General features: G+C 40.3%; 1 protein-coding gene across 8 annotated transcripts in view; it reads left to right on the top strand.

The window, feature by feature from the left end:
- Igf1 (insulin like growth factor 1) overlaps window positions 1-26,343 on the top strand; it is a 70,474-nt gene that overhangs the window by 28,748 nt on the left and 15,383 nt on the right. For all 8 annotated transcript variants that reach the window (XM_040754249.1, XM_040754251.1, XM_040754252.1 and 5 more), the window contains exon 3: window positions 25,403-25,584. In XM_040754249.1, coding sequence (XP_040610183.1) covers window positions 25,403-25,584 — 182 coding nt within the window. The remainder of the gene's footprint in view (window positions 1-25,402; window positions 25,585-26,343) is intronic.

Genomic DNA, 26,343 nt, shown 5'->3' with positions numbered 1-26,343 from the left:
TAAATCTAAAAAGAGATCTACCTTGTCCAGCTATACTAATCATGAGTATTCCCCTGAAGGAACTTAAGCAAACATATCACAAAGATATTTGCACACCAATGCTTGATGCAGCACTGATCACAATAACTAAGTTGCAGACCCCAACCTAAATGAACAAAGGTATGAATAAAGAAGGGACGGTGTATGCACAGTGCACAGTACACAGTGCCAGAGGTAAGTTATGTTGTTTCTATGAAATGGGTGCAAGTGGGAGTAATGAGGAGAGTTAGTAAATATTACAGACAAATACCTTGCTTTCTCATGTGTTTTATATAGATACATAAAATCATGCATGTATATATAACATGAAAGTATAAGCCAGGCTGTCTAGAGGAACAAAGAGGCTAATAAAGAGAAAGGGTAAAAGTGTAGTGAGACATCTAGTCAAAGAACAATACATAGTCACATAAAAATGCCTATGTTACATGGCATCATGCACAAAGCATATACACAATAAAAATAAAAAACACAAAATAGAACCGCAGAATCAAAGAGTTGGAAAAGACCTTCCACTTCCTGAAATACCTGTGCAGAGGAGACAGTTGCTGCTTCCACATCCTGAAAGAGGCCGGTGCTGGAATTTCTCCAGAATGGAGACCAGAATCAATTTCACTGCCTCCCCTATTCTGCAAACATAAATGCACATCAATGTGGTGTCATACTAACCAGTTGGATGTAATACCAAGTCTGAGGCTCATCACACTGGTGAAAGAAGAAAACTGACTCCACTAAGTTGTCCTCAGACCTCCACAAGGATGCTCTGTTATGTGTGTATAAACACACATACACCATAACACACAAACACAACACACAAATAATAACATCAAATTGTTTTTGTTTTTGTTTACAAAGAATTCAGATCTCTATGGTCTTCTATTTCATCATCCTATGTTGTAGTCCTCATCTGTATGGCCACACATAGTTCAACATTCTAACCATGCTACAGCCAACAGAAAGATGGGGGGGGTAAGGGAGGGAAGCATGAAGGGAGGGAAATGAGAGTTTCTGCTTGACCTTTAAAGAAGAATCCCAAAGCTTTTATATAGCTGCAAGGGAGGCTGACAAATATAGTCATCTAAAGACTAGGAGTTCTATTGTCACAGGAAAAGGGATCCTGGACAATGGGTAGAAAATACTGTAAGAATAGAACTCCTTGAGTTCTTTAAATTATATGAGTTGGATGTCCAACCTTGAGGCATTTTAAAATCTGAGGCTGCTCTCATATCAATCAGATCTATACTTACACCTTAACTTTTGGCATCATTTTTTAATCTGTGTGATTTTGGAACCATTTCCCAGGCTATCAAAAATGAAACAAAACCTCTGTCGTAGGTTCCTGTGGAATGACATGGGATGGTCAGTGATGGCTAGCATAGGCATAGAGTAGATGCTCAGATCACTTTTAGTACTCTTATAATTCTGTCTGCATGCAAGGCTGGCTCTGCTCCAGGCTGTAAATCAACCTGAGCATGAAAACATTCCCGAAGTTCCTGACAGCTGTGTTTTCTTGAGTAATTTCACACCCTATCCATTCACCAGATGCATGTGAGCAAATGAGCAGCTGCTCAAGAGAGTGTCATTATCCTCATTTACCCCTTCCTACCCATCTTTGTTGGACGCTATTGAACCAGACAGAAGAAACTAACAAACTTCTCAGAGATATAAGAAATAATGATTAGGATGAGAAATATGCAAAAAAGAATAGGAAATTTATAAAATAGGGAAGGGGGCTTTTCAGAATGCAGATAGCATCCTTTTCCATTTCACTCTCTTAATCCAGCCAAGAAAACTAATGTGAGAAGTCACTACAGAAGGGTAGAGAAAAGTGTAGCATCTTTTTAACATTGTTTACTATACCATGTCAGGTAAATGGTTAAGAAGTGTACCTTGATTTGATTTTTTTTCTTATTTCATGCTAAATGACTCTTAGAGAATGTTCTAAAAGGCAGTGAGATCTTCCTACTGACTTGCAACTAGTCAGGAAGTTTCTACTTAAGGTAAGAATGAATCGGTGCTTAGAAGGATCCTAGTATGAGTTCTGGCTTAACCATTTAATAGACAGGTGAGCTAGAGACATGACATTAAACTTTTATAAGCTTCAGTATTCTCAACAATAAATGAGGCAAATAATGGTGTCCTTGCTATAAGAGTCTTCTGAGAAATAAATGACAAAGTCATATCTAAATCAGCTGTCCCCAGAGTTTTCAGTGTCCTCAGGTCACAACATAAAGATGGCTTACGATTTCTCTGTGTTTTCTTTTTCTGATTCTTAAGTCATCCAACTTTACAGGTAGATTCCTAGCTGTTTTCCACTCTCTGTTTTCACTCTTGACTTCTAGGACTGGCACCCTATCTATCATTTGTCTTCTTTGCCCTAAGTTTACCCAAATGATAGGAAAAAGATGGGAGGGGAGTCACAAGTTGCTGTGTTTTTTTAATGAATGGGCAGTAGAAAGAGGTCAAGAGACCTATAGCAGAAGACTTGTAGCAATTGATTACCTATAAAAAGAAGTCAAATACGATGATCTGAATAAAAAAGAAGAAATGCCAAGCCCAACAACTTGACCTGTGTCAACTTGGATTTAATCAGAAGCAAAGATGTTGATTATGGTTTTGGAGATACTGAGTCACAGAGGACAGGCAAATCCCATGAACCATCAGGATAATAATCCAATGCTGAGAAAGGGCATCATGGGAGAATAGGTTTAGAAGTTTCATCATACAGGCAACAACTGCAGCATACCCTTCACTCTGATCAGAAAACATGATAGAATAAAAATCTTTTTAAGTGGAAAACAAATGGTCCTGGAGACAGCTTCAGTTGGGAGCATGCTTGCTGTTCAAACAAGAAGACCAAGAATCCAGATCCCCATCAGGTGCTTGGGGTGTGACAGAGACACACCACAATCTGTGGAGATTATTATTTATGATTTATTAATTCTTGCTTGAGGGTACAGAAAGCAAAGCTAGCTACATTCCATAAATCCAGGTGGTGGTGACACACACTTTTAATCCCAGGACTCAAGAGATAAGCACATGGATGTCTGCTAGTTCAAGGCCACACTGAACTACACAAAATTGATCCAGTCCTAAGGAGAAACAGCTCACACAAATGTGACCTCAGCACTTGAGATCACACACCTTTAATTCCAGGATTTGAGAGGTATAAAAAAGAAGTAGCAAAGTCAGGCTTGAAGATTTATTTCCCAGCCGTGTTCAGGAGAAGCAGTGGTCTAGGATTGCAGTCTGGGGATTTGTGGAGCTAGCAGAATCACCCTTTCAGTCTGAGGTAGATGTAAGAGCTAATGCCCAGCTAATTTGCTTATCTAACCATCAGCTTGAAACCCAATATCAGACTCCGGGTCTTTTATTATTCTTGTTACAGCAATCTCTGAAGCTTATTGGCTAGCCAGTTTTGCTTAATTGAATCACTGAAGTTCAGGTTCAAGGGGAAACTCTGCCTTAAAGACTGAGGTGGAGCACCATGAAAGATTTGTGACCCCCATATGTGTATGACCACAGAAACAGTACATATCACACACACAGCATAGCATATGCACACAAATTTCTTTTCAAAATAAATTAGAATAAAAAATCTGTATTTCAAATCTCAAAAAGGTTGGGCATCACTCAGTTGCATAAGTGATCTAAAAAAATTTTATGGCCATAAACTGAATATCTACCTATTATTTTTGAAATCATAATTTCAAATCACAGAATATAACATGTTGCAGTTGGTACAACCTTTCAGCACTCTTGTTTCAGATGCCTCAGTTGTGTATGAGGATAACAACTCTGGCAGTAATTCTATTAAAATGTGTGTTCCTCTTTGCTCACTGTCTCGCTTACAGCTCAGCTACCTAAGATATGATTTTAGAAACTTTATCTTCACTGAAAATATTCCTTCTAAGGTGGACACAGGTAGCAAGTAGACCTTGTGGATTAAGGGATTTACAATTCAGTTCCATGCAAGAAAAACCATCTGTATTCCTTGAGAGTTGTCTTACCTTCAAAGTTCTTCATCTGAGTAACAGGGGGATTAATTCAGACTGAACCTTAAATGTTTTGGAGATCTGGCACCCCATGGCTGTGTCCAGTCGCACCATCTTCCAACCCCACACAAGATGGAGAAACAGGCTGCTCCAGCGTGTTAGTAGTCCCAACAGGACAAAAGTTGGCCTCTCTCTGTGGGGGCTGGAAAAAGGAAGCAGCTGAAGCAACACGATCAGTTTCCTTCCAGCACAGAGAAGAACAATTGAGCTCCCCCAAGGGAAGCCATTCAGAGTTGGACAGTGTGGGGTCTGTCCTGTGATGGGAATGGAGGATTACTAAAGAACAGGGGAGCTTAGTGGCCACGGTTCTCTAAACACAGACTCAAAGATGGAAGGAAAGCCAAGAGGGCCTTAGGTCCAGTCCCCTGCCTCTATCTAAGGCATCCAAAGCAGATGGTTGTCATCCTACATTTAGAGGTCTCCAGGGTAGCAATTACTCAGCTTCCCACAGGCCCTGGTTCAGCATGTTTTCCCTGTTTAATCAATTCTTCCTGATACTAAATAGGAATACATTGAATGTAGACTAAAGCCTGTTTATCTATGTCTAGTCCTCAGTGGGGATGAGGAAGAGTACCATGAGACCATAGTCTGCCTTAGACCTCCCCACAGTGATCTTAGCCTTGTCTGTCTAGGAGACCCACATCTTAACTTTGTTTTCCACCAAGTCAATCTTTTTTTAATCTTGCTGGAATATCTCCAGCTTCTCCAAATGAATACTAAAATAGGGTGAAATCTGAGTTCCTTCTCTAATTAAAACCTCAGCAATGCCAAGTTTTATGGAAAGATAACTCTCTAGGCTTTTGTTTCATAATCCCCCTCATGAGCCCTCCTCATATTACAGTGTGCTGTAGAACTTTCTTTCTCACCCAGAGCTCACAGATATTTTGCTATAGTGCTTGTCTTTGCTAGGTGAAGCCCATTTCTGTCCATTTTAAACATCTTTTTGTCTTCAGTAACTTGTTTTGAAGTCATTAAAGATGTCTTTACATTCTAATCCTACCTTAAACCAATTTTATAATCTATTCCCGACTCAAGGCAATCTGAAAATAAAAAAACCCTATTATTTTTCACAAAGGAAGGGCCTGGATTTGCACCATTTCTCTGAAGGGCTGGAATATTACCCATGTCTCCCATTCCCTATTAACATGGCTTAAGTGTAAGAAATAGTGTAAATCACCCCTCTCCATTCACTTATGCAATGATCATCTTTTCAGCACTGGGGGAGGGGTATAAGAATAAATGAATCAGCTTCTCTATCCATTCATTGACTTGTCTATCCATGTATTAAAATGTTTTCATTAAGCACTGACTCTGAGCAGAGCTTTCTGGCTGCTGTGGTCATACAGTGAGCACGGAGTAAAAGACTCTTGACTTCATAGACCTTACATTCTAATTGGTTTGAGGGCAAAAGGAGAATAAGTACAAGTCAACAAATAAATAAACAAGATCACATCATGTTTTGATAAATGTGTTGAAAGAAACAATAGGATCATTGAATCGAGGGTGGAGGTTACCTTAGATAGGTGGACAGTAGTGACTCTCTTTGAATAGAATACCCTGAGGACCTTACAACTTAAGGAAGTTCTGATGGTCTGAATCAATCCCCTTTAGCAAACTAACACTTCTGTTTTCTCTGACCCAGAACTTCTAATGGGAGGTTAATGTTTGGTAACACATTGTCCCTCAGTTAATTATTAACATGCCCAGTGAATTCTTTCAGGACTCTTAATCAAATGTGATAAACTGGGAATTTTAAGATTCAGAGCCCTGTTACTTGGAGAGGTAACACCTATTACCTCTGATAATGGGAGTATGGTGTCACTAAGTGCAGAGCAAGTGACATCAGATAGACTTCTTCACCGTGGAACTTCCCATGAGCTCAGGACTCCAAATACACATTTGCAGCCGATCTGAAGATTTTTACATGAAATCTCTTGAACAACAAGTACTCTTTGATGAATGCTGACCTAAAGAAACACTGTGGGTGTCTTTTAGCAACATAATTAGCATTGGGGTACCCGGAAAGCCCAAAATTCTTTAGAAAAGATTGCAGTGGGAGACAGGGTACTACTTCATTTCCTCTGTGAGGCTGGGCTTGCCTTTCTCCAGTTTCTCTACATGATGGAACTTTTAAAATTGCCCCTCTCTTAGAAAACCCACAGACATGTAGTTATATACCATGCAAAGGATGCCAAATAGAAACATATATTAGATTTCCAAGGAATTTTTAGTTTGAATCTTGAATAAGCCTTTGCTTTTGGCTCTTATCATTCTCCTCGTGAGTGGTTTTCAACCCTTCCTAACATAGCGACCCTCATGTTGTGGTGACCCCTAAACATAAAATTATTTTCATTGCTACTTTATAACTGTGATTTTCTACTGTTATGAATTGTAATGTAAATATTTTGATCGATAGAAGTTTGTCAAAGTGATCGAAACCCACAGCATGAAAACCACTGCTCTAGGTCATGATTTTTAGTAGCCTTTGAACAATTTTGGACCAGGTCAGGTGTTTTATCTCTCTTGAAACTCTTTTTAGCCTTGGTGGAGCACTTACATATTAAAGGGATGCTCATGGATACTTCTGTGCCTATGGCAGGTCCTCCCCAGAGGGTCCCTAGAAGTCTTTTGAGAAACCAGTAAGGAAGATGTGGGCATGTCTCAACTCAGAGGTGCCAGTCATCCCTGGGGATACACAGGAGACTTTTTGTTGAGTGAATGAGACCATTTCCCTCTTATCTGTCCCAGAAATAGATCTGTGAAGGAGACATGTAAAATGTCCCAGAGAGGAAATAGAAAGCAGATAGCTAGAAAAAGAAGCATTAAAAACTCTAGTTGTTGTTGTTGTTGTTTCTCAAGAGGAAGATGCAAAGCAGAGCTTGAAAGAAGTTTGACTCACCATACCAGCCATAGCTTCTGCCTTCCCTCTGTGCAACCAGCCTGGAGTTGCTGCCCACAGGGCACTGCTGGGTTTAAAACTATGAGACACTCCAAGACAACTTCATGAGGAGGGATTGAAAACTAAATGAAGCATCCTTTGCCCCCTTCCTATCACTTCTCTCTGGAAACAAGTGCGTCAATTAAACCTGCTTCTGCACCAAGACAGATCCTAATACTTGCTTGAGACACGCTGATATATATATATATATATGTATATATATACACACACACATATATATATACATACATACACATACATATATATGTATATATATATTATCATTTTTCTTCTTGCACAATCACACGTCCTTTAGTTATCCCCCGAGTTGGTTCTATAAGTGATCACACCTGGTGTGCCTCCCTTCCACCCACTTTTCCTCTCCTTCTGAATATTCCCTGAAAGGGTGTTTTGATGATGCAGCCCCGAATGTGCAGCATAAGCCCAACCCACATTTTTTTTTAGTTTTTTACTTCTCTATATTACCCTAGGGGGTAGACAACGTGGAAAAAGAGGTCCTGGGTTTTTGTGAATCCTGTCTTTCAGCCTGGGTTTATAACTGAACAGGGTGACTTATATCCTCACCATAAAAGTTTGAAAATTTAAAAACAAATGAAACTCAAAAGATCAGAGGGCATCTCTGTGTTTCCAGATTTCTGTTTGGCTAACTTGTTTAGGTTTGATGCTCACACCCAGCATCTTGTCTTCAGGGTCAGCTGGAATCCAGGGTGTCACAGACTGTGAAAGTTAAAAGCCCAGTGAACAGGGAAAGGTGAACATATGGTTTTTTTTCCATTTCTCCCTTTGGAAGTCTTTCATATTTTTTTCCTGTCTCTCTGATTCACAATAAAATTGGTTCACTAACATATGAATACCTGGTGGCGATCAACAAAAGATATAAAAACATTCTGGCTTATTTTAAGTATTTGAAGGAGGTCTTTCCTGGGATTGCAGTTCTCAATGGCTCCTCCTTCTTTCTATACTTGTTCCTGAGTCCTATCCATATCTAGGTGGCTGGTGTCACCAATGATATCAACTGAGAACTTGTTGAAAAATGTAAGTTCTCAGGCACTAGCTCAGACTGGCTGAAACAGAGACCTGGGGTGTGACCCACTGGCCCATGTTTTAATAGTCCCTCCAGGTGATATCAATGCAGGTTTAAGTTTGAGAATCACAGATATGTGTGTGTACTATTGTGTATTCCAGCATGTATTAGTCCTCTTAGACAGGAGACGCTTCAGGAACTGCCAAGATTCATGGCTGTATGGATCGATAGTCAGTTGATAGTTGGCTGTATGAATCGATAATACTGACGTACATTATGAACTGCAGGTTCCAGGGGGTGGGGTGAGGGCGAAAGGCAGGAACTATCTGTCTCCTTTGTCCTTGTCTACATTCGGAACACAATGTCCAGACACATAATGGCCGATCACTGACTCTGCTGAGTGACGCTAACTAAACTTGTTAAGCGTTTGCTGTATCTACCACAACAAGCCTTGTAAGCTGATCAGCCCTGAGAGGTTCAGTACTTTGACTGTGTGACTCAGCTCCCATAGCTTGAAATAATGGAACTAACTCAAGAAAAGTGGCTCCAGTGCCTGCATTCAAACCAGCTTCCCAGTATCCCATGTTCAAGTCACAAATGTGTTGTTTAGGAGGGTGATCTGAGACATCCTTCAAGTGTCTCCTGCAGGCCTCTTGCTGCTCCAAGATGTCTTTGTGCCTTAACTTGATTACCCATAGACATAGGTACTAGTATTATGCCTTTAACAGAGCACCTTGAAATATAGACACTAACCCTAGCACTTGGTGGGGGGCTGTTTGGAGGTGGTTGTTGTGAGTGGTGGTGGTAGTGGTGGTGGTGTGTGTGTGTGTGTGTGTGTGTGTGTGTGTGTGTGTGTGTGTGTGTGTGGTGTTGGACTCAAACCCAGGACCTCACACATGCAAGACCAGCATTTTATTGCTATGTTAATTGCTCAGTCCCTCATGTTGGGTTTCTTCTTTTAAGTGTCCACATGTTTTTTATAGTGCTTCTCTTTGAGTGCTATTTGTGTGCTGGACTTGTCAATACATCTACCAATGAGCATTTAGGAAGTGCCCACATATCTGAAGCTGTGGTTTCAGACATGGAAGCAGAAGGACGAAGTCTCTGCCTTTATGATACTTAAAAGCAAATTAGGGAAATGGGCTGATCTTCAAAAAACAGAAGGTAAAGGCAAATATATAGTTAAATACAGCATGGTTGTTTTACATGTTGAAAGAGGTTAATAGAATCAAAATAGAGCAGAATACACCCCATGACCTGAAAAAAAATTCTTGCGCTATACTTGGGCTTAAACACTTTCTCTGAATAATTGTCATTGAACTATTGAATTCAGCATTTAGTGATTAAAGTTGCCACAGTCACCAGGATCTGATAGGGGATATTGGTCTGTCATCTCATTTGATTTTTTTCCTAAGAATAGTGTCCAGACTACAGAATGGGTGCTAAATAAGAATCTGTGAATGAATGGCCACAAGCAGAAGAATGTGGTAACAGAATAGCACTTATTGTTGCCCACCTTTTCATTGAAATGGGAAGGTGGTAGATTGTCGGCATCATATGTGCCCCGAAGAAGGTTGAACAAGACCCCAATTCTCCATAGAGAGCCAGCTCAGAAGAGTGTAAGGGCAGCACATTGGTTATTTGGGAGGCAAAGGTGCACTCCTTCCCTGGGCTGTAGCATTGTCACAGCAGCTGTGACCCATAAGCGCTCCCCAGAGAAGAAGCCTCATAAGTACATGGAGCTTTTGAAAGTTGAGAACCAGGACTTCTTGTCATCAATTTCATTTCCCTTGGTTTTTCTTCTACCTAGTAAACCTTTGATTGCCCAACTCAAGCCTGGTTACACCCCATGCTCCCTTCATAAAAGCAGCACTAGTAATTGAAAACAGAAAGTGACTCCTTTATTCTAATTCATGGGGCGCAGGTAAAGCTTCCGGTTTGGACTCTGCCTTCACTTTCTCCCTTCTAACACTGGGAGTAAATCTGGATTCAATTATCTGCTTTAGCAACTAAATTCTTTCTGGTTCTTATGGAGAGAAGGCAGTCTCTCCTCAGAAAAGGTCTGTGACATAGTATCCTTTGGCTCAACAAACCCATTCTTGAGTACTCGTTCTTATCAATGAACTACGATTAGAGTATTATCTTTACAAGAACATTTAATTGCTGCATTAGTTAAAACAATAATAAAACTGAAAGTAGCCAAAATATCTAGGAATACAAAAATGCCTGAAGAAACTAAGGGTAATAAATCTACCCAATAAAATATTCTGCAGCTTTAAAATTATGACTTTGAAGATCAGGTGGCAATACAGGAAATGATTGCAATAAAACATTAAGTGGAATAATTATTACATTAAATTTTGACTATGACTCTAACTATATCAAAATAATCTACCCCTGGATGAGAATGGGGAAAAATTACAAAAATGAAGGTAATGCGATTTTTTGGGATATTTAAGTTGTGGGTAAATTTTCACTATTTTACTATCAGTTGAGGTTGTTATAACGTTTAAAACTCAGTAGAATTGGAAGTGAAATTGTCTAGGTATATAATTGAGCTGAATACCCCCATCTGAAACTGATTCATGGTCTTAAGAATGGGATGTGAGCATCCAATGCCCAAGCTGTGCCCTTGGTTGAAGAAGTTCAAAGACTTCTCTCTCATCTCTCTCACGTCACCATGTTACCCAGAGAAAAATGGTTTAATGGGAATGCTTGAACCATTGAGTTGAAGGGGTAGCTTAGAGGACCTCAGCTATCCCCTTCACGGATATTAGCATCATATGGTATAGAAATCTCACTAACGGTGTCAACTTCAGAATGTTTTTCTCACCAGAGAATTCTCCCCCCTTTAGAGTGTCCTTAGGAAGGTAGCCTGGCTCTGCTACTTAGTAGATCAGGTTATTACATAATCTTTGTAAATCTCAGTTTTCTGATATGTTAAATGGATACAGGCATAATGCCTACTCCATGTGGATGCTATAAAGATATAAATAAGACATACAAAGTAATAAGACATGAAAAGTTTAATAGAAATCACTTAAAAGGGAAGCTTCTGTTGACTATATGCTGTTGTAAAGACTGAATTTTCTAAATGTCACAAAGAATTCAGTGTTTAATAAAAACATTTATAGCCTCTTTTGATTCTATCTCTGGATCATTTTTATAATGCCTTTTGGATCACTAACTAGTGACTTTCTTCTAGATGTCAGGCATCAGTATTCTTGTTTATATGGAAGTATTGTCTGCACTACTCTGTACAAGTCAGGTTGAGAATTTAAACTTCAAACGAGGTAACATAGCCTTCTTAAGAATTCCAACATTTGAAGAAAGGCAACATTTCAGGTCAGGTAAACAGATCAGAACAACACTGATGGAGATGCTGCAGATGACTAACCCAGATGGGGGATATGAGAGGACTCATATGCCAAGAGCCACAGCCAAGGACAAGAGAAGAATTTGGTTTGAAAGAAGACTGTTAAGACATCCACAGCCTGGAAAGAGCAGCAAAGGGTGATTTGTGGCCTGTTGCATACCAAGGAAAAGGTTTGGCTGAAGAAGGCACAGATGTTCTGAAGAATGTGAAGAATTTATGACAGTTCATAGTCCCACTGCAAGAATTGTCTGCCAAAAGCAAGTCTCAGTAGAGCAAGTCCACATGAGAAGAAACTAAGAGCCTGGGACTTCTCAACAGACCTTTATCTGAGTATCTTCCTGATCCAGAATCAGAAAAGATGATGAGAAGCTAGATTAGGAGACAAGTGGATGGGTGAATCTTTCCAAGTAGATGAAAGTGTTCCTATTCCGTCCTTTCCTTATCATCCTTTTCTTTCAAAGACCTCTTCAGTGACTCAAGCTTACAGCCCAGGTGTGTTTGATTTGAATGTGCAGTGACACCCACAGCCTCACATGCTGAAGGCCTAGGTTCCCAGCCCGTGGTACTATTGACAGGTGATTGGAGCATCAAGGCATTAACTGCATGTATGGATGATCTGCTGATGGTACCTGTTAAGAAGTAGTGCTTGCTTTGAGGAAGGAAGTCACCAGAACATACTTTTGAAGGGCGTATCTTGTCTATCCATGTCTCCACGTTTCCCTTTCTCCCTCTCCCTCTTACACACACGCACACACTTTTCCCTCCCACTCCCATTCCCTCTGTTTCTCTATCCCCTCATGGGGTAAAATGTAGCCCCTCGCCACACCTTTCTAGCATGGTGCTTTCCGCCTTGCCACAGAAGCATCCTAAAAGCAATGACGCCAGCTAATCGTGGCCTGGAACCATGAGTCAAAAGAAATCCTTCCTCCCACAAGTTGTTTATTTCAGACATTTTATCACAGTCATAACAAGATAACTGATCCAGTGAAAAGAGCCTAAGCTACCCTTCATCTCTTCTTATCATTACTCCTACTACTCAAAGCCAAAATCTTAACTTCTATCCTTTCTCTCTATTATATGGAAATAGTTAGGAGACCTTAAGAGTCATTTCTAAAAGTTTATACATGGAGTTCTTTTATAAATACACACATCTTTATCATGGTGAAGTCTGTGGAGACCATACCCATCAATAGGTCCATGAACATTAAAGTGTCCTTTCTTCCAAAGATGAGAAGCTTTGTGGGGGCTTATGAGGAAGGAGGTCCTGGAAGGCCAGCTGAAAGATGGAATGAAAGCTGCCCTTCTGCAAGACTATATATCACAAGTGACTATTAGACCCCCATGTCCTGCTAAAGTAGGGACAGAGTTTATTATACAGTGGTGCCCCCAGAACTTTCCTAAACCTAGATTTAAGCTAAAGTGAGCAGACAGAAGCAGTTAGGAAATGAAAGGGCCACAAGAGTCATGCTGGTCCAGTGTCCCTCTGCACCAAAGAATCTTCCCAGCCATGTGTCACATTAGGGCTCACATTTTCTGTTCTCCAGGAGGCCAGTTCATTCGGCAACTGTGAATAAGTTTTGCGAAGAACTGGAAAATGACTTCTGAGGCAACAGCCTCTAGTTCTCAGAAAGGAAATTCGCAGAAGTGAGTGACTGGTCAGAAGGCCAAACAGCCATTGCCTCAGACCAAGTCCCAGGGCAGAGCACTATGGCCATTCTGTGTTTATGCTTGTAACAAAAAATACACAGAAAAAGGAGATTTCTCTATCCAATAACACACCCCAAAGTGATTTTTCTATGCTGAATTTAGTGAAATAATTAAAAGAATCAGATTCTTTTTTCTTGGCAGATAATTATATTTGCTAAAAAGCATTTAATGAGTTTTGGAATGTAGGCATGATATTAGTCCCAGATGAAATAAAGATGAGAACATCATCTAACTTGGAGTCAAGCTATTACTTGACTCTCTCATTCTCCCTCTTTTTCCCTTCTCCCTCCTCTCTCTCTGTGCTTATTCATACCTTACCTCGTTTGGGTGGGGCTAGGTTGGGAATATAAAGGATCAAAGCTAACAAGCTCTGTGATTGCCAAAAACTTGCTGAGAAACCACTTTTTTTGTTGACTTTGATTTTGTTGTATTGCCCAAAGACATTTTAAAAAGCTAAAATGAAAGAATTTGATGAAAATACATAAAGTCTCTTGATTATATTTAGGAAATCAAATACTAGGAAGAAAGGGAGACAACTGTGGCAACAAAAATCCATAGAGAAAAGTAATAATGGTCTCACAAGTTCACTTATTTCTGAAATGTCCTGAAACAATATAATTACTTATTACATTTATTTATATTATAGTATGTACTCTACTATAAATAAACCATCCAGCTTCAATCTGTATGCTTGTTTGGTATTTTGACAAATAATATATTCTGACTTGTTCAAGAACTTCTTGTATACATTTAAGAATGTTAGTAACCTTAGAAAGAGTTGGTTTTGCAGAGAAAGACAAGGAGAGGGAATGAGAGGGAGAGTAAAAGAATGAGAGAGAAGGAGGAAGAGGGAGAATGTTTACTTTTTATTTCCTGATGATATCCCCTGGGAACATATTGGCTACCAATGACATTCACGGTGGCCTGCCTAGAAGGCATTCACATTACCTAAGATAAAACACTACGAGCTGTAAGTAATCTTTTCGGAAGACACTGCACATGCCCACCTGAAAGGAAGGAAGTGTCAGGCAGGAGGTCCATACACTATTGGCAGACACTACAGGGAGATAAAACCCCACTGGATGCCAGAAGTTAGACATTCTTACCAACAATATCAATAACTTTCCCATCCACGGCGGAGAGCCACTTACTCACCTTCTGAAGATGGAGCCTTGTGAAGAGTAATAGTAAAACATCCATTTAAAGGGGATTTTTACAGGACTAGGGGGGTGCTTCAGCAAAAGTACTCATGTTCTTGCGGAGGCCCTGGATCCCATTCCCAGCACCTACCTGGTGTCTCACAGTTGCCTTTAACTTCAGTTTCAGTTCCCCAACACCCTCTTCTGACTTCCACGGGCACGAGGCACGATTGTGGCACATATACATACATGCAGGGAAAAATATTCATCCACATAAAATAAGGCTTTTAAAACTTTAAGAAATTTTTATAAAAACCCTTCTTTATACTGAGATGCATTTGCAAATTCCCACTGAAATGAGAAGCATTCCTCTCCACTAGCATCTGGGTTATCAATGTGTAGTTTGTGTCTTCCTAGTGTTTCAATACTTGCAGCAAATCCCTTTCTCCTTCCAGCTTCCCCCTGAACCCTACCTTGAAGGGCCTCCGCAGTCCCCACTGATTTTCCTGTCGTTGTCCCTCAATCAAGCATCAGAACTTGACGTTCTTCACGTTTCACCGTCAAGCCTAACCCTGATGCTGACTGTCCTGAAACCGAGCCGATGAAACTTGCTTGTGTCTGACATGAATCAGGGAAGAAAACCTCTGGTTCTCTCTCTCTTCTTTGTCCCATTGCCCTCTCACTTCTGAAAGGCATCTGTGTACTGTACATAAATATTATTTATTCCAAACATGGGAAGCACCAGCCAACTTGCTGCTATTGACAGTCATGTCTTCAGCGAGAATGCCTGATGGTAATCACAGTTCAATTTGCTTGTGGGAATCTCTGAGCATCTGAGTAGTGTGTGAGACCATGAGAAGGGTCTAAGGCTGAGATCCAGGATTGCTCTCAGTATTTCATCCTGCTATCCTTCTCTGCACATGGCTCAGCACTGGGAGCTATAGAAACACTCCCTGGGATGTTCTAGTCTGGGAACACTAGCATTAAAGAGCTGTCATGAACTATCCAAGGGGCATCTGAGTACACATCAGGCAGTTATTTATGTCACTTAATACCCAAACTGTCTCCTCCTGCTCACCTCCTCCTTTCCTCTCTCTGTGTGTTTCAATCTGTCATTGACCCTGGCTGCCTTTTCCTCTGCCATCATGCCAAGAGCTGTTTCTGCTACTGCAGGGGCCATCTTTCAACAGTTTCCTCTCTGGTGCAGGCCTGGCTGCCCCTCTTTTCAGGGCCTCCACCTCTCAAGGTTCTCCCTTCAGACATGCCAGACTTCTTTGGCAGTTATCACCCCTTTACCTGCCATACTGACCCTGTTACACCCATCCCTGGGAAAAGGTCCAGATGTGTGCCACCCCCCAAAAAAACCAGAAGCCTCGTTAGAGGAGATTGACAGGGAGCAGGGCCCCTGAGAGCACCGGGCAGGTGTCAAGTTGCAAAGAGAAATGATAGACTCTAGAATAAAACTAAAAATAAATAGGGTGTGTTTTAATATTCCATTGGCTGATTAATTTCTCTATGGCACCAGAAAGAGAAGTATTGCCCTCCAGTCATGAATGCCTTGTGTTTTGGCTACAAGGTTCCTATCACAGTTAAGTGTAAACTAGAACTAACAGTGTGTGCACAGCAGATAATACCAATACCCAGGCTACTGTCTACAGATTAGAGCCAGACTCTGTGCCAATTTTGTCTCAGTCTTCAGAGAGAGAAAGGAGAGAGAAAGGCATTGAAGCTCATGCATGTGGTTCTCAGCACCCTTCTTATTCTTTCTTTTATACTTTCTATGGAATCCAGGCACAAACCCAAGATGGAATAGTGTTTAGTGGTCTGGAACTACTAAGTACTTGATGGCTGTTACGAGTACTCTTTCCTGCCAGCTGCCTGGGTCTGCGCCGCTTTAGCCCCCAAATAACACATGAGACACTATATTAATTATAAATCTGTTGGCTGTTGACTAGGGCTTATTATTGGCTAGTTCTGTCTAAATTACTAACCTATTTCTATGTCTAAGTATTTTCATGTGGTCTTATCTTACTGGAGAAATGTCCAGAGACACGTTACTCCTCTGGTGTCCTACATGATGACTGAGTGTGCCTACACTTCCCAGAATCATCCTCATCTCCTAGACCCACCTATCTTGCTTCCCAGGACATCTCCCATCAGATGACTATTCATTTCCAAAGAAGACCTGCCAAGGAGGGAGCCCTAGTTTTCAAATATCCATGGAGGGAGCTAGTATTTAATTCATAGCCTACAATGAACTCAGTATGGCAGGAGCGTCTAGCCTGACAGTCATCAGTGAGGAAAGGTGACATCAATGGCTTTCATTATCAGGCCAGGAAAAGCAAGAGTAATGGGGGAGAGAATGGTGAACAAGACAAGAGAAGGACACAGAATGTCTGAAAGTGAGAAGGAAACCTCCCCCGATCATATGTTCCACCCACATTCATCCCATGTTTTCAAAGGTTTTAAAGTAAGTTGGATACTGAAAAAGCAATGGTTTTAACCAGTAGATTATTTGAGAAAAATCAAAAGTAGAAAAAGGCAAATACAAACATATTTGGCATCAAGTTATTTGACCTGACTGGAGGATCCACCCTCACCATCAACTCAAGATCAGCCAGGGTAGCTTACACACATAAGGTTTTGATATGCTTCCAAGGGAACAGTTTCTCATTCATCTTAATGCAGACAGCTCTTGTGTACCTAGAACCTCTGTTTCAAAGAAACTCTCAAAAGAGAGTAGGGAGAATGCATTTAAACAGTAAGTGAGGAAAACAGTTCTTGCCCAAAGTGTTGTGTTAATCAACAAAACTGAATTATATGCCGGGCAGTGGTGGCACACGCCTTTAATCCCAGCACTCAGGAGGCAGAGGCAGGCAGATCTCTGTGAGTTCGAGGCTGGGCTGGACTGACAGCCTCCAAAACAATACAGAGAAACCCTGTCTCGTAAAAACCAAAAAAAAACTGAATAATACAGACAACCAATATTTATGTAGTTCACTGTGTGCCCAATATTAGAAAAATAGCTACTTATCCTCACAACATTTCTAGGATAATTTTTTTTTGGTATGGCAAATCTACTTATGAAGATCTGAATCTTAGAAGACTGGGTTCCCTTCCCAACTCATGCATTGAATAAGGGGCACTTGGTACACCGCCTCCATCATTGGTGTGGCAGGTATTACTGGAAGATCTCACTGAGATTCTGTAATTGGTTGTAAATGGAAGAAATTGCCTAACTAGTTAATGATAGCTAACTTACATAGAAAGTCCCACTGAAACAATTTCAACATAAAAATGACCTCTTGGCATTTGATTACCTTTCACCTTAGACAACGACAAACTAAACCGTGCCCTTAGGACAACAGTTCTGTTCAGTGAAGCATTTCTTTCGCAAAAGTATAATTTTGTTGGCTATATCTGTCTCCTTCAAGCCTTGAAATAATCCCCAAACTAGTAAATTCTGCTGTGCTGGCAAGATGCTCACAATGCTCATCCTCCAGGGCATTGTATCAGGCTAAAGTGATACATCATGCTGCTTCCCACTCTGTCAGCCCCTTTCTCTAAAACGTCTTAAACAGCAACGTGTCTGCTTTGAGTCCAAGCTGCTCTAACCCCTGAGCTTCGCACTTTAATCCTTGACCTTTGAAACAAAGGGTCCTCAAACAGCGCCCTTTCTACACCTGTCCTTGAGCTGGGGCTTCCAAAAGAGCAGAGACTCTTGGGAAAGGAGAAGCCTCCCAATGCTCTATTCCATTCCTGTTAGACACAGAGATACATAAACATGGACACGATTGGGTAACAAGGAGACTTTGGTCTTTGGCATTATAGGGATTTAGTAGCTGAGAAAGGGCTGGAGAGTGGTGGAGGTGGGGTGGGTCACATAGGGTCATGATTCCTAGAAAAGATGACTTCATCCAACTGAGAAGGAGTGGAACTAGCAAACACTGCCAATTAAAAATTAACACAGGCCAAAAGTGAAATCGATGCCTGAATTTGATAGGTTGCCGAGACTGTTTCTGATACATAGTTCATAGAAAAGAGAACGTTCTCTCGGTGCCCACTTTTCCAGATGCCAAAGGTCAAGCTTTGGAACGATCCTACCACAGAAATGCAGTCCGGAACCCCGCTGACTAGAAAAGGATCGGTCAGGCATTATTTCTAAATATAGGCTTTAAAGCTTCTGCAAATAATCCTAACTTGAAAACCTTAAATACTGATGAGGCTTCACTTTTTTCTCTGATATGCTTGAGTCTGTGAGTGTATACCCATGTGGTCATAAAGAGCTAATTCTGGGAGCAGCAATGAGTTCCCTTTCCCCATCTTTACTAAGCACTCAGTCACAAGTACCTTATTAGTTTATTTCAATTCAATATGACTTCTATAACATTTTAAAGGGTAATATAAATCCTATGGGTCAAGGAAATAGCAATAATACAATTTTTGTTTGTTTGAGACAGGGTTTTTCTGAGTAGCCCTCCATGTCCTGGGACTTACTTTGTAGACCAAGCTGGCCTTGAACTCAGACATACACCTGCCTCTGCTTCCCAAGTGCTGGGATTAAACATGTGTGCCACCACCACCCAGCTAAAGATGTTTTTAATCACAGTTTTCCTTATATTAGGAATCATGAAACAAGTCAGTTTTCCATAGAAAGCTATCAGAAGTAGGAAAGATTGGGAGGTAACTTCTATTTCTGCAAATGAAAATTAAGATGTTGCCAGGAGTTGTAGTAAAAACCAATAATCCCAGCACTTGAGACTGGAGTTCATGTAGAAAACAAAGGAAGGAAGGATGGAAAGAAAGGGAGGGAGAAAGAGAGGAAGGAAGCAAGGACATTAAAATGCTAAACATAAGACTAGGGGCTTAGTTCAGTAGTACAGTGTGCTCAGTGTGGATAGGACCTTGTGTTCTCTCCTGAGACAATGAGTGAAATTTTATTGAACAGCTGCAAAATTATTTCTTATACTAATATCCAGTGCAAACTGAAGTCAACTGAATTAATTTTATTAGATAAGTTTGGTCACAGTCCAGCTCTGATTTAAGAACCCAGTCAGTCTAAATTATTCTGAATGGTCAGTGAATCTAGAGACTGGCAAAAAGAAAAGGAAAGGGAAGGGAAGGGAAGGGAAGGGAAGGGAAGGGAAGGGAAGGGAAGGGAAGGGAAGGGAAGGGAAGGGAAGGGAAGGGAAGGGAAGGGAAGGGAAGGGAAGGGAAGGGAAGGACCTGTGTAAGAAACCAATGTTCTGGCCGGGCAGTGGTGGCGCACGCCTTTAATCCCAGCACTCGGGAGGCAGAGGCAGGTGGATCTCTGTGAGTTCGAGGCCAGGCTGGACTGACAGCCTCCAAAACAATAAAGAGAAACCCTGTCTCGTAAAACCAAAAAAAAAAAAAAAAGAAATCAATGTTCTGATTAATATAGGTCCTAACTAAGATACTTGGTTGTAGAATCACTCTTCGGCTACTAAAAGTTAAGAGCAGGTTGCTTTATTATCTAATAATTGCATTTATGTTTTCTATCAGTTGTGTGATTGAATTTTTTTCTAGAAATAACCTCCAAACCCCATCTTCATTGTGTTTTCTTTTTTTCATTTTTTAAACTTTTTACACATGTCACTCTCAGTTCCCTCTCCCTCCCTTCCTCCACCACCCCCCAATCCTCCCAATCCCTCACCCCCCACTCCATCCCCCCTCCTCTTCCCAGGGAGGGCAAGGGCTTCCATGAGGGATTTTCAGAGTCTGTCACATCATCCTGGGAAGGGCTTAGGTTCTGCCCCATGTGTCCAGGCTGAGAGAGCATCCCTCCACGTGGTATGGGTTTCCAGAGTCCATCTGTATGCCAGGAATAAATATTGCTCTACTCTCCAAGGTCCCACAGATTGCCAAGGCCTCCTTTCTGTCACCCAGGTTTGGTGGAAGGAATGTCTGGATCAGTCCCATGCTGGCCCCTCAGTCACCAGTCTGGGGGTCCATGTGTTCCGCCTTGTTTAGGTCAGCTGCTTCTGTGTGTTTCAGGAGCCTGAGCTTGATTCCTTTGGTCAACACTCCAGTTTCATTGTGTTTTCAATTTTTAAAAAAATCAATTTAATTTAGAAAAGAATTGACTTTGGTACCTCTTCTTCCTATTAGCAATTGTTTTTGAGAATTGTTGTATTCTTTGTAACCTATAGAAGAATAAGTATATATCTTCAAAACTATGGTCCTATTTTGAAAATGTTTGCCTTCTCAGCAAGAAAAAAAGGAAACTTCCCCAAGAATCAAAGTTAAGTACAGTGTCTCAAGTACAGTCTCAAGTACATTTCCAGAAACTGATGAAACACAAATTCATGCAGATTGGTAGAGGTACTTCTACTCATGATGAATTGGTAGAACTCTTTGCTCTAGAAATAATGACCCTAGTTAAATCTCTGAAGTACGTAGGTCTCCTCAGAGATGTAGGGGAGTGAGTCACTTGCATCCCTGACAAAATGTGATACTCAGCTAATTAGTGTGGTTTTGATGATAACACAGTTCTGCCCCAAGCTCTTGTAACTAGCAAGTTTGCCCTGAAGATTATTGAATTACTCCAGTGACCATGCATTATTTAGAGGGAAGTGCTGCTATTATAGGAGCCAGCTGTTTAACTATTGGAAGTCTGTCTGTTGGCCCATGTTTAAAATAAAGCAGTGTGTTATGCCTAACCCTTACATTTGCTCATAGTGGACTCAAAGTCTAGGTTAAGTGGTGGCCGGCTTGTCTGCTAAGCTGTCTTTGATCTATATGCTAGATGACCACTGAACCAAGATACTGTCAAAATAAGTTTATTAGTGTAAGATTTCAGCGTTAACACTTTGTCAGCAAAACTTCTGTGGAATGTTACACCATCTAACAGTTAAGTGTGTAGATGGTAGAACTCTCAGATCACATTTCACTGGGAAAGGTACTGTCCCAGTCACCTGCTTTTTACTGTTTCATTGGATAAAAACATGGAGAAGTATTTTGAGCATTCTGGAGAACACAAATGATAATTAGAAAATAAATGTCCATCTTCTAAGTTTAAAACTATTTGAAACTCTTTCATGAGGACAGTGGGTTTCTTAACTATGCTGAATATTTAGCCAAGATTTTCTGTAGAACCGCTGGAGTGAAAGAACCACAGCAGTCATCCATTTCCCCATGAATCCTGCTCCCAACGTCAGTGACAGGTATTTGTATGGCCTTTACTTAGCTGCTTCCTGCCAGGAGTTCATTACATTTCAAGAAAGTCTGTTTTAATTTCTTCAAATTGTTTAAAATCTTTTATGTTAAGCCAATTTTGTTTTCTGCTTCCCTGATAATTTTGATTCTACCAATCAGAATAAAAACATGTAACAAGGAGTTTTCAAAGGCAATGATGTAACAACCAGTTTTAGTTCATATAAAAAATATAATGACTGAAATTTGCTGTAATTTAGATGTGATTGAGATACATACTTTATCAATAGATCCTTAGGAGATTTGTTTGATTGCCTATAAGATAAACTATTGCACTAGGCTTTCTGTTTTAGATCATAACAGTAAGTACTTTTATTGTGGTTCTCTATAAAAAGACTTATATGAGGTAGTTGATGTTAAAACCTAAAACTCTAACCCACAACTGAGACCCCTCAATTGCTGGGAGTTAATGATTGCTGAAATCAAGCCAATGGGACAGTTCAAAGGATTAACTAAGCTTTAAAAAACAATAGGTAAGCATTTGCTATACTCATACATTCTGAATAAAGTATTATAAGTCTGTTGTAGGTAGTTATTATGAATTGACAAAGAAAAGACATCCCTGTAGAATTGGTAACTTGAGCTAACTAGTTCATGAAAAAAATCCACATATGTATTCCACTACTCAAATAGCATTCAAAGAAAGATGCAGATATAAGATAAAGTCAAGCTCCTCAATGGAACATTACAGAAAAATCCTAACTCTCTGTTTCACAATCTATCAGTCTGTGGACCAGAAAGCACAGATACCTTTAGAACATACTACATCAAACTCTAAGTTCTTCCAAGACATACAGCAAGCTAGGTACTGTGATGGCATGCTGTGCCTTGCTATGGTGATGGTTACCGTCTGTTTCAGAAGACCAAATAGACCTGTAGTAGTCTAATGGCTCTTGAGAGTCACCAAGAAAGGTCATGTAGTGCATGGAAATGGCTTTTGCTGATCCCAAGATAATGGCCTCTTCCCTTGAAGCAAGCATGGGTCGAAGAAATAAAATTGAGAAGTGCTTGCAATAGAAATCTTAAATAGGTCCTACAATCCACAATCCATTCCTCTCTATTTTCAAGCCATAAGCCTGAGTTGTAAAAACAGTTGTATCTGAACTAGCCAAGTTTGGAAGTTTATAAAAGGACTCATAGAACTCCATTCACAAATATCAAATAAGTATTCCATAACCAGCAAGTAACTCTTTATGCATGCCCTTTAAGAAATGTGTGTATGGACAAAGGCCAGTCATTACCTCAAGGTTACTGTTGTGATAGGTACAGTATAGAAACAGGTTTCTTCTGTCCTTTTCTCCACCTGCAAAGAGAACCCAAATATATGCCCTAGTCTTAACTGACTAGCCAGTTAGAAAACTATCTAGAAGTCCTTTGTGGATTACAAAAGCCATGTACATCCATTAATATCTTTCCTCTAATTTATAGTCCCAGGAAAAGATTATAAAAAACAAGAAAACAAAAGTACTGTTTACATTGCCCAAGGGACTAGCTGAGTTTCAACTTGCCAGGGCATGACTGGCAAGCAAAAGCCCTAAGTCCACTTCATGTTAGTCTTCCCTCCAATGGTAAGGGAAACCCCAGCTGCCAGTCCCTCCCCAAGCCCACAACCACAAGCAGCCCACAGCATCTGCTGGGACAGAGAGAGAGAGCAGACCTTCCCAGGAAGACAGCAAATGAACCCTCATGAAGTTACTACCTCCAGCTGCCCCGAGAATAAACCTTTATGTGAGGCAACAAGGTTCCTGTGCCAAGCATCAGGAAAACATTTGGGTTCTTAGAGGACACCATAAACAGTCGGCCTTTCCATCATTGAGGCAGACAAACTAGTATGATAGCAGGCCATTGCCATGGACCTGATCTCACCCAATGAGGAAGTGGAAAATATGCATGAAAACTTTGACTTTCAGAATCCCATTATTGATGGTGTCATTATTTATGTGATTATAAGACTTTAATGCCATGCCATCTTGAATCAGGAATTAAGAGTGAGCATATGTCAGGTTGTTAATTAGATTCTTAAAGGTCAGTAATTCACAAATTTCTTTCATGAAGCCTAGATATCAATGGACAGATCATAAACAGCCCACATCCCAAAGGATGTAAGGGATCTTAGAACAGATCAAGATTGTGTATGTTTGATACAGTACTGTATATATAACATTTGATCTACAAAAGTTCTATAGTGGCAGAAAATGATGTTTTTGGCACATGTTAAGTTCTATGTAAGTTTGTTTTACCTTTTCTTTTAATTCCATAAAAGTGTGGTCAAAAACATGATCAAATCAAACCAAAACCTAGCCAAGTAAAGAGGTCTAATTGATTTGTAAATAATCAAAGGAGGTTTGATATCAGTGTTCTCACTGGTGTTTAGTTCCTTCTGTCCTAGTCCAATAGTTACACTGTAAGGAAACAGAACTGGTTGCTCTATGCTTTCTGGGGTGATTGTGCAAGCCCCTTTCCTTTCCCACTAGTATTGTAATCAGTTCTGAGTTTCTGGACTTCTGGATATGGTCAATAGCAGCAATGGTTTATCATAGATTATTTAAGATCTTAGAAAAGAGAACCCGAGCATGCAAATTAATATGTAGTTAAGATCTCTTTCTGTACCAGGTGCTGTACATTATTTAATACATTGTTTCAATTTAGCCTCAATTATGACAAGAAAGATGTTATTACCCACTGTACAAATAGATTGAGACCTACAGGAACTTAAGTGAGTTTTTTGGAATTATACACCAGTATCTTCTGGGCTCCATGAGGGTCTTGGACTTAACAACAAGTAAAGCAGAGTTTAAATCCTGACTCCATCAATTACTGCATGAGTGACCTTGGGCAAGTTATTCAAACTCTGAATCTCAGTTTTCACATCAATAAAATAAGGATGTATTTCTAGACTTCAAACTTTGCCTATATGCAATTTGATTTTACAATAGAAATAGTTGAGCAAAGAACATTTGAGCCGCCGTATGTTCAAAAACTGTATGCATTCACAAAGTCATTAAGAAAACTCAGTTTTACTGGCAGTGGGTCTAAGACCTAACACTAATGTACAAACTGACATAGTGGAGCCCATTCTATATGGAGAGATACTATGCCAAGCCTAGACACAGGATTGTGGGGGTGGAGAGGTGCATTGGTCCTGCCTCAACTAGATGATGGGACAGACTTAGTAGGCTTCCTATTGGAGGCCTTACCATCTTCGTGGAGCAGATGGGAGGAGTGAGGAGAGGAGGGAGTGGGAGGAAAGGAGGGAGGGGGAACTGGTATTGGAATGTAAAAAATAAATTAATGTAATAAAAGGAAAAAATCAGTTTTCCCACATTGTGTATTAAATGGTGTTGTTGCTCAAATGTTTGAGAAAATGGTCAACCTAAGTACCTTTAGTTGATCATTATATAGTATGTATGTGTTCCAAAGTGTCATACTATACCTTCGCAATACCTACAATCATGCCAATTCAACAACAACAAAAACAAAACAGTATGTTTACAAAATTGTTAAAAATCTGATATGTAATTTGTTTTAACTAGCACTCTTAAAGGTCTCTCAACTAAGACAATAGAAAGAAAAGTGATAGAACTGCACATAGACAAAATACTTGAATATAAGTTGTTGAACACATAGGCAGAATTAATACAAATAAAAGTAGATGGTGAATTAATTCTTGCACATGAGTGTGGTATAACTCCAGGGAGCATACTGGAATCTAAAGGAACATACTGGCTCAGACATTATTGGAGATACTTCAAGAAACGGGTGACATGTTGGAGAAGTATAGAGACTTGCTGTAGGGAAAAGAGAGTCATCAGAGGCTAATGGAAGTCTGTGAACATAAGTAATTCTAACTCCAGGCTGCTCTGATTTGTGCAGACAAGCCCACAGGCTATGGCTCCAGCATTCGGAGGGCGCCTCAGACAGGCATTGTAGATGAGTGCTGCTTCCGGAGCTGTGATCTGAGAAGGCTGGAGATGTACTGTGCCCCCCTCAAGCCTACAAAATCAGCCCGCTCTATCCGTGCCCAGCGCCACACTGACATGCCCAAGACTCAGAAGGTAAGCCTGTTTGAATGGAATGCAGTCATTCTTGAGTGTTCTTTCATACAAGGGGCGGGGGATGGAAATTCTGTCCTGTGTTTCCTAGATAACAAGTCCAATCCCACCAACAGAATGACTTCCAGGTCCATCCTTCAAATCACTCTCTACTGAAAATTATCTTTTTCACTGCCCTGGACAATCTGACACTTGGAAGATGGCGGGGGCAATGGCTAAGCCTGTAGAAACTCATGCTGCCCAATGAGCATACCAAGTCTTAGCTATCAATAAAATTGTGATAATGATAGTATTTCCTATAACAAGTTGTCAGAATTCAGTAAGTTGATAATACTCTAAGATGCACTCCATGTACAAGTGGATGCCTTGTACTGTTAGATAAGGATTAACATTAGCCATAATTGTATCTACTAACAAAATTTGTAAGTTTGGAATTCTACAAAAGTCCAAATATAGAAAAACTCACTACTAGGACCTCTTTGAAATTCACAGTGACAATTATAAATTAAAGGAAAAAATACTGACAATGGACATACTCTGTTTGGCTGTAGGAATGCATATATGTTTCTAATGATCAAAACACAAGGCATCCTTTGTCCAAGTATTTATTGTAAAGCAACCTCAGAAACACCATCTGTGTGATCAGAAACAGATAGAACATCCATACATGTTGGCCACTTGATACACTTGTGAATGAATGAATGAATATATCAGAGCCTAAGCAATAGATTATAGTCCTTAGATAGAAACAAGGAGAAGATA

Source organism: Mesocricetus auratus, unplaced genomic scaffold (assembly GCF_017639785.1).
Source record: "Mesocricetus auratus isolate SY011 unplaced genomic scaffold, BCM_Maur_2.0 Super-Scaffold_100011, whole genome shotgun sequence".
NCBI lineage: Eukaryota > Metazoa > Chordata > Mammalia > Rodentia > Cricetidae > Mesocricetus > Mesocricetus auratus.
This window is presented reverse-complemented; position numbering and strand designations above follow the sequence as displayed.